The sequence below is a fragment of the Rhipicephalus microplus genome, chromosome 3 (assembly GCF_043290135.1).
Source record: "Rhipicephalus microplus isolate Deutch F79 chromosome 3, USDA_Rmic, whole genome shotgun sequence".
Lineage (NCBI taxonomy): Eukaryota > Metazoa > Arthropoda > Arachnida > Ixodida > Ixodidae > Rhipicephalus > Rhipicephalus microplus.
In genome coordinates, this window is record NC_134702.1 from 20832794 (window position 1) to 20849704 (window position 16911).

A 16911-nucleotide genomic window follows, 5' to 3' on the forward strand; every position below is an offset into this window, starting at 1 on the left:
TATCAGAGCACGCTCGAAAGGATTTACTTTTTTTTTAGGGGCGAAGCTCCTTGGGCCGTGCCTCCTCTGTAGTCGCAGCAGTATTTGACCGATTGATTGAAAACTTTACTGGACTATTTACAATGTGCTCTCGCTTGTTAGCTTCAGCACCATGAAAAAACAAACTTGGTTGACCTCCAACTGGTCACCTTGTTGGCAGGAATGACAATCGTGCGCAAGGCAGCACACCACAGGTTAAGCCTGGCTCTGATGAGTGGGTCTTCAAGTATCCAGTTGGTAGTACCTTTCATGTCTTGCTGTAGCTGAGGCAGGGTACGTTGGGCTTTTTTTTTCATAAAAGAAGTTCAGTAGTAATAGCATGTATAGTTACCTCCAGTTTATGAGTTTCTCAGCAGATGACGCTGTTTGTGTATGCACTTGGGAATAACGTAACTAGATGGCGCTAGTGGTTTCCAAATCACTTCCACGGAGTGAATAATGAGTGGGAAGAAGTGTCGGTCCATCCATGCTTCTGTCCACCTGTCCGTCAGTGCGTTCGTACGTTTTCCGAATGTCCGGATGCTTTGCTTCACTTATCATCATTCACTGCGTTGATGTGTTGCATCTTTTATCTTTTATGTTCTACTGATCTGAATGTAAACGTTTTCTCCAACAGATTTTGATCTTGCAAACATTCCGTCCACTTGGTATGCCCTTGTTTTCTTTAAGTATGCATTACAGTCTTATGTATCTATGCCATGACGAAGGTCGGGCTCCGGCCGTGACGTTGGCAATAAAGCACAGTATTTCATTTGTTCGTGCGCTCCACCTGATTACCTACAGCACTAGTATATATATATATATATATATATATATATATATATATATATATATATATATATATATATATATATATATATATATATATATATATATATATATATATATATATATATATATATTTCCTAAGGGGGACAAGCGTTCGAATGAGGACGAGGACACGCATATGGACAAAATTTCTAATTTCAGCCCGTGCTGTCAACAGCAGAAATTTTGCGAACTTTTCACTTTCTCTGATTCTCTTTTCAGTTAACTTCTATCTTTCTGTACTGCCTCCCCTAAATCATTTTTAGGGTAGCGAATTGGATTTTTTCCCCGTTTTCTCATCATACCACTCCTTTCTCTCTTCCGCTATAGCGCACCAAGCATTAAGTTCATTTGCATGACGTTTAATCGAGTGTGCCGACCCAAACGATAGAGCGTAGAATTGATTCGCGACTGAATGCAATATAGCGCCCAGCAGGAAGAACACGGCGAAAGGCGACGCTGATAAGAAATTCGTCAAGTCACTCCTCCGAGGCGAGGGATGTGCCAAGGCTCTCTCCTACACTCCACGCTGCTCTGCGTCGGTGGAGCATTTCATCAGCGTCGCGTACGCTGAGGACATGCGTAAATGACACGTGCTGACGCTGCCAGATAAAAAAGTGATTCGAAAGCCGCTGCTGTTTGCTTGTTTTTTTGTTTGTTTTCTCTTTTTTTTTGTCCGATACTGAAGCGTCGCCCAGACTCGCTGGCGCAGAGAGCGTCTTGCACGCAAGAACTCCTTCCTTATCATTCGCGACATGAGAGACAGAGAGAGAGAGAGAGACTGCGATAAGGCAGAGGGTTGACTGGCTCTGTTCGAGTCGAGGGCATGAAGTGGTGCCGCGATAACGGTGTGACGGCATTGGGCCGATTCTGCTTCGTCACGTAAGGACTGCGGTTTCGAGAAGAAACGCGAAAACTGCTTGCGTTCTTTATCTGCGTCACTCCGGTGTTTCTTTTTTTTCTTTCTTTCACAAGGAGTGCAGTCGGTCATCACAAACGTAGCTGCATGCACGTATTGTTTTTTTTTTAAAGAGAGAGAGAGAGAGTGAGTCCACCTTCAAGGCTAAAGGCTGTGACCTGGCTGAAGGTTCCGGTATCTCTTGGGCAATGTTGACTATCAGTTTCCGTATAAAAGAACAAGATCACCGGCAACCCACGGTTTCTTTTTGCAAACTGACGGCCGCTGGAGGCGCGAGTACGTGGATATCAGAGATCAAGTCTGTCTTCACGATGCCCGAGCACGAATATGCTGACGCGAGGAACAGCAGTCTATTCGTGTGTCCATCAACACGTGCCTACAAGGCGCTCTGCCAAGAGGATTTGGATGTTGACACTCAGGTATTTGAACTCGTTTTCATTATTCGAAATCGGCGTTGTGTTCATTCTTATGCTAAATGTTCCGATTGAAACCTAGGCTGCGTTCGTCGTGATTAATACTTATAAAGCCCATTCCCGTGGGCCTGCTATAAAATGTACATCAAGCAGCTGAATGTTTTATAATTGCTGCTTTAATTTGTGGCTTATTGTGACGATTGGAACCTGTGCCACGTTCGTCCTGGCATTAATATGTTGCACAAATGTTTCGCGGAGGCAAATGTACGGTATAAAATAATTTTAAGCAGCTTATCACCAAGACTACGAAATTCGATTTCACCATCACATGCGCGTCTATGGAATAAACCTTTTAAAATCAATATACCTCTCAATACTCTTTCTTACTGACTACAACAATCTTGCTGTAGCCTTGAATCATGCCTAATTACGTTCTATTAGAGGTTTTTTGCTGGCGTAAGATGTTTTTGTACAATAGTACTGCCACTGAAAAGATTTGGGGCTGCCCTCGCTCCAATTCAATTCCTTGAACATATACTTGTAGAATGCGATCACAAGTGTGACGTGGGTTGAGGACTACAGTCAAGCTAAACGTATACGTATTACATTGAAACTATTGCCCCAATAAAAAAGAAAAAAACGCGAAACAGGAGACAAAACGCGGCAGCAAGTGCGAACTATATATACCACTTATCGTTTACCTATACGCGTTGAACGTTTGTATGGCGGCCAAAACGTTGCGCGAAAAAAAAAAAAGTAACCGATGTCAATAAGTGTTTCAATGTTATTGTTCGTGAGCTCTTTAGTTACATGATTTAGTTTTGATCTTTGAGCTTCGTGCAATTAATAACCGCCCTTTGACGTAAAACATCAGACACGATGACAGGTGACGGTGGATCAAAAGTGTGGTATATATATATATATATATATATAATATATATATATATATATATATATATATATATATATATATATATATATATAGACAGGCAGACAGATAGACAGACGCTTCGCCCCGCCCATCATCATCCAGTCCGTGGATATGCTGTGATTTTTTATGTTCATGCTTTCCAAGAAATTAAGTGAGTGAGCTGCATAGCTTGACAAAAAATGTTTACTGAGGCGGCTCTGTTCTTGTGTGTATTCGGGATTGCACAAAGAGAAATGCTCATAAACGTTAATCAGTAGCCCGAGAATGTATTCAGGGAGGCCTTCAGAAGGCCAGGGGGAGATAAAAAGGTGGGGGGCCGAGAAGTAGCCAAAAGTTGCATTCGAAATGAGCTTTCAATCATACCTAAGTTATGTTCGAGCTTGCATTTGTATACGTGCGTGTATATAAACACAATTAAAATTGAAAAGTACCAGTGTTTTTGAAGCCGCCTCTCCCCCCATCCCCTGGCATGTCTATGGGGGGAGGAGGACTTCATCGAAACAACTAGGATAGCCGTTAGAATTAAATGTTTCATAGGCGTAAGCATTTCTATTTTGACATAAGAAAACTCCCCGTCTGCCTCAGTCCCTTTGTAACACAAGGCGACCATCGTTGTAAAGCAATAATTTCGTTTTACAGAAAATAAGTTTTTTAAAGTAATACACCTAGTGCGCAGAGAACGTTTTCCTAATTAAAAGATACGAACGAATTTTCAAGATAACAGGCACACATACTGTATAATCTGGCCTGTTATATATACTACGTCATTTGTGCACACAAATTCTACGACCAACCCGGAGAAAGTGCGGGGGCTTTTCAGTATGGCGTAAGTTTGGATTCCCTCACTAGCCTGTATTGCGCATAATGGCACTCCGAAATCCCGTCTTCTGCGCTTATGGGCGTTTCCCTCGGGACGGCTTCATGCTCTCCCATAGTAGAGTACCGAGTACTCTAAATCGTTAACCACTTGTTCTAAACACGTCCGCTTCGCGAATTCTTCTGGGACAGCGTACTGCTCTCTCATAGTAGAGAACATCGTACTCGAAATCGTGGAACTGTTCTTTTCAAACACTCATCTCAAAGCTAGTGCCGCTGCCAAACGCGGCGTCGTTTCTTCGCCAACTCGGTGAAAAAGCTCGCCGAATCGTTATAAATATTTTTACTCTTGAAACCAAATAAATTTTTCTGGTGGTTTTGGGTTACTAACTTCGTGCCTCACGCTTCGAAGTCGAATGTCTCACCCACTGGGCCAAAACCAAAGGTCAAAAGCTGAATCGTATTTCATTCTCGCCCTTGCAGAATGTGGGTACATGTGAACAAGGATGTTTTTTTTTTTACTTGTGATACAAGACAAATGTAAAAGGGTAACGCTTTATAGAAATGTAACTTGACAGCGCTCTTTCTGTCCTTGGCTCTTCTTCTGTAGTTACATCGTAACTGCTCGTAGTCTTGCGCTGTGCAAATATGTTTATAGAAGGCTTCGTCGAGATGTTTCGTAGTGTATGAATAAAAGCCGAATTCGGAATACAGTGTAAAACCGTCTGAGAAAAGCAGCGTTAATTCAAACACGGACTAAGAAACACTACACGATCATGACGTTGTCTGTGTTGAAATTAGCGTTGCTTTTTTTTTAAGATCCAAGCCAACAAGCTTGCATACATTCGGTTTCAAGTGTGAAATGGCATTGTTGACGACGAGAAAATTTGTGGCTTTGCGAAAATTCAGTGACAAACACACATATAGTTTCGGGATGCGCGTATTGTAGCACTGTTACAGACATAGACAAACTCTGGAAAGATGATAAAAGACGCCAAGCTGATACTACCAGGAAACAGCGTTCCGTATTCGCACTTCAATCAATGCGCTGTGCTCGGCGACAAGGTTTCTTGACAGCACTGTCGAAGCTACGGGACCGAAGCAACACTCCTCCTACCACGCCGAAAAATAGTGCTTATGTTTACTGATAATTTTTCTGATTTGCCTTGCTGAAAGAAATGCTGCTTTATGTATAACGATATTCAAACATTTGCGGGAAGTCGCATGTAAAGTTCACTAATTATTCTGTTTACGAGAATGCCTTCATTTTGTTTCCATTTCTTGGACTGCCCCACCGTTTTCCAGCACACGCGTTTCCCAAAGTATAGATGGCGCTCTTTACGTATAGTGGATCAATGTGTGACCGCAAACTCACTATATAGTTCTCGCAAGAATTAAATAGTACTCATAATATTGTTGCGAGAATGAGACACGCTTTGTCTTCTTCATATCCATGCACTTGCACGTAGCAATATGCTCCTAATATGGCGCTAAAATGAATACTGAAGAATCAAAATGTATCGCCCATTCACATTTTTTTCGTGTATACGTTGGTCTACACTCGCTCATGATGGGACTTCGCAATAACGAAATCCTTCGCAAGCTGCCGTACTACCTGCGCTGCAAACATGCATGTGCAGAAGCCCCACCTCTATAAGCCTCCGCTCTAATGTCACGATGAGGTGTCAACGAGTGTAGTGTGCTATAGTGTACCGTAGCGCAGCAGGCGACTCGTGATTAGTTACGACCATGTAGGGTTCCCTAACGTGCACCATCTAAATGCGACCCCCGTATCTGGGAATCAAACAGGCTACCTTACCTGGGACACTGGCAAGACCAACATAAAAATCACGGGTAGTTGTTTCCCAGCGGAAGGTTTGCACACGACACTAATTCGTTCATGCCACACCTTGACGCTTCTATAGAAAACGCGTCTGCGAGTTTTTATTTACTCCGGTACCACAGGTTTCAGATACAAAAAAAAAAAAGAAAAATGATGTAAAGCTGCCGACGTATCTGACTGGTCTCTTCGTAGCCGTGCTTTTATGCGCGGTCTGCATTCAGTAGGAAAGACAGCTCTGGGAAGATCACCCGCTGTAGCACTGCCCCAGGGCCGCACGCAGTCAGAGGTATGCGAGACGTGCGAACGATAAGAGAATATGAGAACTCCCCCGCGGAGCCAGACTCGCGTTTGGGCGTGCACGCGGGCTACGTTTCACCGCCGAGGGCAATTATCCCGTCTGCATTCCGTTTAGAAAGCGCCCTGCGGTGGTCGTTGACTCGGCATCCGATGCCACCCCTTGTTTCTTGACGGAAAATTACTGCATGCGGATGGGTCGCTGTTTCATACGTTTGGGTTTGTGACCCCTAAACAACTCCGAGTTCAAAGACGAGACATTAGTTCCTTCCCTATTCTTCTTCCTGGAAGCGCCTTTTCCACCTGTTCACTTATTTCTTCATGAAACACGGGAAATGACGGCACTAGGTGTTGAGTTAGTCGGGATTTCGCGCTTTTCGGCTAGCGCAGTCTCGAATTAGGAGAACGAAGTGAAATCAGTTTACCGATCACGATAGTCACGCGAGACAGGGCGGGAAGGGCGTGTGACTGCACGTGAAATCAGGGTAGGAGAAAATTGGCCTGCAGGATATCCCTTGTATATCGACCAATCGGGAGTTTTATTTCACCCTGACGTCACGCGACCAAACTGTTGGCGTCATGAATTGTGCCGCAAAGACGCGACACGCCGCGGGAGAGAATGATGCGCTTCGTATTTCGGGGAGTTGTTTAAGGCCTCTTTAAGGCGGAGGCCTCTCCATGGAGCCCGAAAATTGATCGTCGGCGCATACAGCAGCGTCAGTGTCAACGCGAACGAGTGGTACAAAGAATCGTCACTGAGTGATGACGCTCTCGTGTGACGTCATCGCTACCGTCACGTGCGGTAACATCGCACGAGGACGTCGTCACGCGACTGAAGCCCCTAACTACCTTTCCTTAACCTAATTCCCGGGGAACGCTGATGCGTCCGTTTGAAGAAAATAAGAACGCATTCTCTGTTCACTGTTTGAATAGAAAAGCTGTAACCTTCTATGCGAGGTATATTAAAGAACACAAAATTTTTAAAAAGTGCGAGCTCTTGAGCACTTAGAATTTAACCTTTATCGCAATAAATTCACAGGTTCATACAAGAGTGAAACACCTGACAGGTTGGTGAAGATGCATGACTTAAGAGTATACCGCGCAGTCAATGGGGCAAAAGAGTGTGTCGGCTATGCAAGGTATCGAGCTGAAATGACCAATATTGTTCAATTTGGGGCAGGGTTACTAAAATTAGTTTTTCGTTTCTTTGTTTTTGGGATGCTCGTTCATTAAAGGTAAGCATCCATCTCTTTTTCTTAGTACCAACCATTCATGTTTATACTTGCAACACAGAGTGTAACAAAATGTTTCGCGTTGTTCAACTAGAATCACTCAGCGCTGCTTTCGCTAATTTTCACCGTCAACCACATATAGGCAGACAAGCATACATCGTACAGTTGTGTTTCGCGATAATGAAATTGGCGTATTTATTGCTTGGAACAGTTGTTTTGAGCTTATAAAAAAAATCATGATTCACCAGCTACCGCATGTTAACTCTGAGTCAAATGCCAACTGACGCAGGTAGTGGGTCGTACGAAGCAAGCAATGCTTATATAATACAAAAATGCCCAAATGAAAAGAAATGGTTCCGCCAACAGACAGTGATTGTATACAGTACCCTAAAGCCTCGTAAGGTCAACGGAGCCTCGACGAGGTCGCCGTAACAACGACAGCTGTGCACAGCAGTTGCGCCGATAGCGCCGGTATTTTTCCATGACAGCTGCGTTCGCACAGCGAGCGGGAATCCCGCTCAAGTGACTCGTCCTGATAAGAGCTCCTCCCGAGATGACTCTATAGGCAGCCACGAATTCCGCCGACGACAGGAACGGAAGTCGTGTTGATTTCCAGCTATGGTCAATGTGATTTGCGAATCTTATAACATCAGGTATAGTAGCTCGAGATGCGGCGTCTCATAGCTTTTTTTTTTTTTCGTACGCGTACTTACACAGCTACGAGATGCGTTCGCTGTGCGTCTGTGCGTTGTTGGAACCTGTGTGAGGTTTCCTGCTATGAAGTGAAACAGTATCGACGTCAAGTGAAACCCTAGCAACGGTAAGTCTTAGCAGTAATAGAGTTGGGCGCCGGTCAGTCATCATCGTGGACATGCGCAGTGCTACCAAATGGTATATGGCGTGCAACATTCCATTGCTAATGCTGGCCGCTGGCAGGGTTTCATTTGATGCCTATGGTACATTAGCGTACACGAACGAAAGCATTTCAGCAACATTCTTTCAATTGGTAGTACACCTCTTTTCATGGTTTGTACAATTTTTCTAGATATTGTTAACGTGATCTTTATTTTGCCTTTCCGGTTCATTGACAAAAGGCCACACAAGAATGCGGAACAGAAAGAACACAGACACTTGTTTGTTTTGCCGCGATACTCGATGCATCACTTCTTGATGAATTACTCCCTTTCTTTACGGCCATCTCGAGCTACTGTACTTTAAACAAACAAATAAAAAAAACGAACTAGTTTAGAGGGTGACAGTATACGCTCTCAAACGGTGCCATAATCAACATTGGCCGGTTGTGAACTCCAGCGTCGATTTGGTGCACTTCGTTTGACGTTCCGATATATTCCTGTGCCAGCGACGTCGGGAGTTCCGAGAAAAATAAATGACTCAGAAAAAAAGGACAGTCCTCCCATGATCTTCTGCGCGACGCAAGTCATCGCCGTCATTAGTTTGTCGCCCAAAACAACGTAGGGTGGGCCAGTTCATCAAAACGTTCCAGAATGTACGCACCGGGCGAACGGGTTGCGTTCAGTGACGTCACGTCTGGCGCCAAGCCTTTCACCCTTTCGTCTCGTTCTTTCTCTTCTACATCGTCTGTCTTGAGAGGAGAGACACGCAATCCGAGATAGCGGGAGAGGGCATGCAGAAACAGAGGAGACGGGGAGGAAGTGAGCTAAATTGGAGCACTCTCTCTGCTTCCTCGCTTCTCTCTCCTGCCTTTCTCTCTCATCAGAAGCGCTGCTCCAATCAGAGCGAAGCGTCAGGGCGAGCCTCCACTGTCCAATTGGTTGATTCGTTCAAGTGTTCACGTGCGCACCTCGTGCCCCGAACGAGCGCCTGCGCATAGGCCCTCGCTGAACCAGGAACAAAGGTTATAAAAAGATCCCGCGAGTGTCTACGCAGTCAGTCTTGTCTTGTCTCTGCGCGAGCCAGATTACTTCGCTTCGCTCGTGGGACCAAAGCCGGCTACGACGTGAAAGCGAGCGCCGCCGATCATTTTGTTGTTTTCATTTGAGCAGATTCGCTACCGTTTTCCGATCTACTGCCGAGGCACACAAAGCCACCTACCGACCGATAGACGCGTAATAGAAAACAAAAGAGAGCGCGCGGCGAACAAATTTGTTTTCGCCCGCTTCTTCCCTTATTTTACCGACCATTCCATCCACCACACCAAAGGGGGACCCGGCACATCAACCGGTAGCATTCGACGCAGCCCTCAACCTTCCCTGACATCACAAGCAGCGATAGAGACTCCCGCCGGCGAGCGTCCGCTTTTCAACGGAATCAGAGCACCGTTCGATGGAAACAGGAGTGTCCCGTTACAGCAGCGTTCCGGAATGCGACGCACCCAACATATCGCTTCTTAGCGAAGAGGCCGACCGCTGCGACGGGTCCGGAGAAGTCAACGACGACTGCTGGCAACAGCTCGAAGCCTTCTGGGGAGCCGAGAAGCACCGCTGTTGCCAACAGCACGAGCCGGCCGCCTTCGAAAGCAGCAGCACCGAGAGCCAGCTCGAGAACAGGGACTTCCTCAGCGAGCCACCGCCGCAGGAGTCCTTCGAGGAGCCGTTAGCTAGGGTTGGTAGTATGCATCAGCATTTCGTATAGGCTATAGGCCACGCACGTCCACGCAGCCTGGTAGTGCCACGTCGGCAATACCTTGGAAACTACGCTGAAGCGGCTCCAGGCTTTCTTCGCTTATCACCGCCGCAGTATTGAAGATTACCATACTAATTGGGTACCTATATGAAGCAGTCGGCGCAATGGAATAGCGCACCGTAATGTACACGAAGAAGGGACGTGCAGGGCACGTGGAGCGTACTCAAAACCACCAATAGGAATAGCAGACTGGATTCCAAAAGAGGGCAAGCGTGCCAGAAGGGCAGGCAGTCAGGCTGACGATGATGAATATAAACGATAACGAAGACATACGGCTGGTAGCCATCTCGCACGAGTCCATACTTTTGCTTATTATAGCTATTATAGAGGAGTGGCTGCTTATCTGTAAGCAGCATACAGTGGAGCAACGCAGCGTAATAGGCACGATCAAGATTTTAGTCTAGCACGATGTCTTTTGTAGCTTACCGTTACAAGAGATATAATATGCATTGGGTACAGGATAGAAGCGGTGGGCAGAAATGAACGCGGTATCGTATAATAAACCATATGGCCGTTAACATGGTTGGCACACAAGACACAACATTTGTGAGTATAAGAAGCTTTTATTCGCGCTCGACAGGCGATGGCAAAGCAGCTGGTTGTATAGATGTCACAAAAGTTTATAATAGGAGCCGCGCACGGGGCAGTAGGTACGAGTAAGGCTAGGCTCAATCTACAGACGCGTAGACAGCCGGAAAGGAACTCACCGAGCCACATATCTCACAGCCATCCCACAGTATCGCTCCTTCGCGCTGGTGGAAAATCCGGTCCGTAAAAAGCAAATTTTGAGGCGAATTACTGTAACATCCGACAAGATGGGGAAGCTTAAAGACGTCGGCTGGTATGCACAGTCGCCAGCGCGTGGCACTGACACGTGGCGCGGGGCTGACAGCTCGGTTTCTTTCAAAGGTCTCGGCCGTTGCTCAGTCATTGCCGCTTGCAGCAGCAGCTGGGGTTGATAGGCCTAGAGAATCCGCGTGTTCTGGACGATCGGGCGCGCCGATGAAGCAACGAGAGCGAGGGAGCGGCGAAAGAGTAAACGGACGCAGCAAGTGTACTCGCCCGTGGCACACATTCGGCAGCTGGCGACCGCACGACTGAACTCACCGACGCAATGCGCCCGCCTCCGCGCGTCAGACGAGCTCCGTTGCGCCGTCTGCAGCTAACTCCAGACTTATTTCCTTCTCTCGCTCGAAGGCTTCCCAGGCGGGCAGGATGCTTTTGTTTTGACTTGCGCCGCTCTTAAAATAACCCGCAACCTCGCAGAAGGGCTAGGTAACGAAGTGAAGGGCGGGGGACGGCGCTGAGTAACGAGGGTGGGATAGGATTGCACGGGTTTGGCGACCCTAACCGCATTCCGCCCTTGCCACTTTTTTTGAGTGTGTGTGTTGGCGTTTTGGTTCTATAGTTTATACGCCACCACTTGTCCTTAGTTTTAGCATTAGACGATTCTTTTAGGCTTGCCGAAAGAGTGAAGCAGTGAGGTGAGCCTCGATTTGAAACGGACGGTAACCGAGACTAGAAACCTTCGCTATAGATGTTGCGCCACCGATATCGTTTGATACTTGGTAAGGGATACGTATAGTGTATGGTCATTTGAATTTCGCTTAGATAAATTGGCCGAAGGGTAGTTCAAGGGTACACTACTCCAGCACAGCTTCGGCGTATTGGGAAACATCGCTTGGTTAGAAGTGTTAGCGCTTTACATGTCTGATTCATATTGATTGGCTCTGTCGTAATGTCATTTCGGTTTTCAAGTCATGACAGGACCTAAGATCATTGCTTCATATTTCATTCACGCTTATGTCTAGACCCCCCGCAATAAAATTCTTGTGATAATTTATGTGCAGTTGAGCATAAATTTGCTGTGTTTTCTTGCTGTCAATTCTATTTCAATGTTTGACGTGTCTTCGTCTTTACAGAAGGCGACCAAAGGAAACCAGACAGCGGCGGCGAGCGATTTTTTGTACATCGTCAGGGGCGAGGACATTAACGATGTGCCTACCAGTTACGTGGTCAACGGTATCAAGCCGCACGAGTTCCCTGTTATCGGTGAGTTGTTATTGTTACGCTGTTCTATTATTCTCTATTATTGTTGACGCTGAATGGACAACACCTTTTCAAGATGGCATACGCAAAAAAGAGCGGGTTACTTAAGAAGTACTGATGGGCTGGTCCGTAAGTCACTGGATGATATTCATAAAGCAGCGCACAAAGACGTAATCATGAAAATATAAAACAAAAGGGGCAAACGCAAGGCCTGGACTGCAAATGATGCGTTGCTTTTGAAAGACCCTCCTCGTATAGAATAACAAGCGCGTGCGCTATAGGACTGCAGGGAAGTATGACCAAGACCACAAGAACAATTGCACAGATTTGACGTGTTTTCGTGAAATATTTCAACAAATATGCCGTTATATTCTTATGTATTCTCGTTTTTTTTACGGAATTATTACAAGGAGCAATTGATTTGACCTTCCATTTGTCGATTTACGTGGCCTATAAAGGATTTCCTTTTGTTTCTCTTTGTGCACGATCTCCGTCCATTTCTGAGTAGTAGCACAGCGAAAATCACTCCAATCAAACGTTAAATTACAAGGATATCTAGCTGAGCAGTAACAGTTGCGTTCCGGTAACCAGCGTTTGTTCTTTCGTCTTCTGTTAAGTGTGTGTGAATATATTTTGTGCGCTGCTTCATCGACTGCGTAAGCTAGGACGATTATCACAAAGAAATCACGTATTACTGATGGCTAATCTTGCGTCATCGTGCGCCCTTCATCGAAACGTTTGACTCACGTTATGGTGTTTGGCATTAAGTACGCGAAGTAACGACAATGTAGATCGTTGCCGCGCTGCTTTGTATGTGCTATCGACTGAAATGTTGGAAGTAATAAAACAGGCAAACTGAAATGTCGCGCAAATAAAAAAGTACATAAACGAAAGAAGTGACAAAGGCAGTCGCATGATTCCAGCCAACAACCAAATTCTGAAACATTTTGGAAATATTTAATTAGTCATTTAGATTAATGTTATGAAGCTGCCCTTTTGCTAAGCAGGTGATGATGTACACAAGACTGGTAAATTCATTACATAAAGTAAGTCGTGGCTTCCTGGTATCATCATTATCATCATCAGGCTGACTACGTCCACCGCCGGGCAAAGAACTCCCCCATGTTCCGTCAATTTACACGGCCGTGTGTTTTCTGCTGCCAAGTTATAGCTACAAGTTTCCGAATCTTATCTGCCCACCTGGTTTTCCGACAGCACCCTGTAGTTAATAAGGGTTAAGGTGACGTAGAAGAAAAATGGCAAACTTTAGAGGAGCTTTTTGAATATGAACACAGGATGAACACACACGCGCAGATCGTATAATCATGAGCTAATTAACAAGATGTACCTGCATTTATTGAGGCTTTACCGTACCAGCAGTGATTCTGAAAAAAAAACAACAACAAAAGAACCATTATTGACCTGAGGGTTAAATTGAAATATTTGCGCTCATCAAGAGCTGACATCATTACCAAAAATCACGCGCCTGTAAGCTTGTTCCTTGTGCTACGCAAAATGCGGTTGCCTCGCGACAACTACAGGCTCTCACGTCACCTTAATTCAATTCATAGTCATCGAAGAAGTGTACTGTAGGACGCCGGCTTAAGTATTAACGATTCCCTGTAACGCCAGCCAGGTTCATTCTGTACAACTCGAAATTTCTCCCTTTTTGTGCCATTTAATGAATCAACTGTGTTCTTTCCCTTGGCACTCATTCTGCTTATTGATTTAGAATATGCGATCTACGCATGCCGAGTCTTTGCCAAATGTGCTTTTTAATTTCAGCGATATCGGCTCTATCCATCTGCCCTATACAGTGCAGCGCATTCTAACGTCAAGCTTGCCTTCTTCTTTTTTATCAATAGCTACACACTCTTTATGACTCTAAAAGTTCCTTATCTATCACTGTTATAATTGTGGTCACCGCACAGCGCTTATTACATATCACCTAGAATAAGTCCTTGTACGAAATTGAGAGCCCTCAATTTTGACTCTTAGACTGTTTGAACATCCTAATTTCAAACTCGATATGAAATTCAGGAAGTGCACTCGCAACATTCATGTGGCAGTGCATATCAAAAATTATCAAACCTGTCTCAGTTGTGGAAGTTTTCTTTCGGTTTTACGATGATGGAGTGAAAGATGTCATTGCCTACGACATTAAGAAACAGAGCATATCGATTAATACTTCACGGCAAGAAAGAGAGACAAAATAAAATGAGGGAAAAGCAGGGAGGTTAATCAAAAATAGGAGCATCCGGTTCGCTACCCTGCACTAAGGGATGGGAAAATGGGGAAGAAAGCAAAGAGCGAAATTCTTATCAATTTTTATAAAAACTAATAATTACGCTTGAATCACTGACAAGGAGATCGACATGGACTAAACTATTCAAATCAAATGACTCGTAGATTATATATTGTTGTCTCATTCCCCTCCCCCCCTTCAAAGACTCGCAGATAACGAAGACAAATGAGGTACAATGTCCTTGGTTGTTTCGGCTCCATTTTCCTCCTCTGTTTTCAGATAAAGTTTTTATTTCTGCGCCGGTTATAACGCATGCCGAAACCTTAAAAATCACGCTTGGCTGGGAAAATGCGCTTGCCGCGCGGGTTCCAACAGACCTTCAGTCCACCGCAAAGCTAAAACAAGTAGCTATAAGGTATCGTGAACTTACAGCGCAACACCAGACAAAATACAGGACAGGGAAGGGGCAAAAGAGAAAGAAAAGACGGCGCTTTTGCTCCTTCCCTGTCCTGTATTTTTTCTGGTGTTGCGCTGTAAGTAACTTCGCGATGGATCCTAACCAACTGGCCCAACTTACCGTCTTACTATAGCTATAATGTAGCTGTTGTTCCTAGGAATGGTTCGTGTTGTCCTTATGCTCTTTCTCATATGCTTTTTTGTCGTTTTTCGCTTCACCTATCTTGTTCGGAAAATTCGCTAGCAAGCTTACATTACTATCTGTAGTGAAGGCTGATGATGATGAACTGCTCAGTATATCTATGCCTAACGTTGCCTGCAGGTACCTACGTGGACAAGCGCGTCGTGCCGGGTTTCCGTTACATAGTGCGCGTCAATCGCACCTCCCGCTTCCTGTTCGGAGGCCGGCCGCTTCACCTGGAGAGCGTGGGACGGGGCTACGGCAAGCGCATCACCTTCGAGGCGCCGCCTGGTGGTCTGAACGAGAATGACAACTTCTTCTACTCGGACACCATCGCTCAGGGCTACGGCTTCGCCCCGGTCGCCGTTCAGGTCGGAGACCGCTTCCGCGTCCAGGACAGCGAGGGCGAAGAGTGCGGCGACCTGGTGCTCGACGAACTCCTTGGCGAACAGACCGAAGTTTCGTGCGACGTCCGCAAGGAGGACGGTGCCATCGTCAAGGATATCGTGGTCGAGTTCCACGCGAGGTTCCTGTGCGTGAACAACCGGCTCCTGGACCGCCAGCTGGTGTGGAACAAGGTCCAACTCAGTGCAACCGCGAGGCTCGTCAAGGACCGAGGAGCGACCAGGGCGCGACTCGAAAACCTACTGCTGCGAGACTGTCCGCTGGCGGGCTATGAACTGGTTCCTTTCTCGGGCAAGCGGCAGCGTCTGGTCGACCGCGAGGAATAGAGAGACCCGACCTTTGCCCTACTACTTCGTCCATTGCTGTAGAGATCTCTTCTGTGGCTCGTACCAACTCACTCCGCACTGCCTCGTCGCTTCCTGAGCTCTCGAAGAGCGCTGAAGGAAAAGCCCCACCGTAAAGGGGCCGATGCGTAGTCGTTGGGATGTGCACTGGCGTCGTCTAACTTGTTCCGGAGCATGGTTCAGCGTCACGGCCTGTTCGCACCCTAAGGAGCGTGAGCGGTTGTTGTCTCTGCCACTAAACCAACTTCTGGTCGACCTTACAGGCAACATCATCTTGCTAACCCAGAGAAATATTCTCCACTTCTGCATAGCCCTGCTGAAAGGGCGACAGCTAAGGAAAGTGCGGGCGTGTGTGACAGGGCGATCTCCCGGGATCCCGAAAAAAGACACCAGTGTAGAGGAGAGGGCGTGAGGCTCTGATCGCAAAGAGAAAGTCTGCGGATTGTTTCGCGTTTACACGTTGTTCAATGCCGATCGCTGGGAAGATAAATGAGCGCAGAAGTATGCGCTCGGTGTGGTAGTCAGCAAGTCTGGCCGTGTCTTCCTGTGGGAAGAGTGATATATTTTTGGATTGATTCTACTTCCAGTCCTCGTTTACACAATACTTATCAATGAACTCTGCACGTTTTGTCAATTCCCATTTGTTTTATATTTTGTTGTTGTTAGACAAGAGGTACCATACACCTCTCGCCCTGCTGCTTTTGTGACTGCATTGTTATAAGCGTCTGGTGAGAAACCTGCATATTTTACGCGGATCTTACTCTATTTTACTTCGGTTCGTCATCGTCAACCGAGTAACTGGAACCCATTCCTGTGAACCCCGGCTGACTTGGTTTTGACGTTGTACGCATTTATTTAATCCGAGAACTCTGTAATTTATGCACCGGCAAGTGATGTCACGTTTGTGTTACGCTCTTGCTGCTGCTGGAATGTCAAATAAAGGAACAAATAAACCTAGGACCCTGTTGTTTTCTGTGCGCTATCGATTTGTCACCGTCGTCATCATTCCAACGTGTGTTATGAGCACCATCGTTAAATAAGAAGGTATTATGAAGGTTGCAGCTAGCTAAGGTAATCTACTTTCAACATAGTAGAATGACAGCTTGCTTAATCAGTTTTTTTGTTGGTGTTTAGGTGGTGGGTGCTTGCTAGCTCTGTTAAAGGTGCACTAAAGAAAGGCTTCATCATGCGTGGTCGACACGAATTTCGGTGACGCAGCGTGAGCCCTTCAGAGTGAATATTCCCAGTATACGGCTGCACAAACAAGACTACG

At 45.9% G+C, this 16911-nt stretch overlaps 1 protein-coding gene across 3 annotated transcripts in view; it reads left to right on the forward strand.

The window, feature by feature from the left end:
* Positions 1–16595, forward strand: part of LOC142761637 (uncharacterized) — a 41015-nt gene extending 24420 nt beyond the window's left edge. The window contains exons 1-3 of one of the 3 annotated variants that reach the window (XM_075889039.1): positions 1727–2184; positions 11881–12010; positions 15031–16595. In XM_075889039.1, coding sequence (XP_075745154.1) covers positions 1954–2184; positions 11881–12010; positions 15031–15620 — 951 coding nt within the window. In that variant the 5' untranslated portion in view covers positions 1727–1953 and the 3' untranslated portion in view covers positions 15621–16595. Of the gene's footprint in view, positions 1–1726; positions 2185–9188; positions 9878–11880; positions 12011–15030 lie in introns of those variants that run through there. The other 2 variants (XM_075889038.1, XM_075889040.1) reach the window with 2 other exon arrangements.
* Positions 16596–16911: the final 316 nt, after the last annotated feature.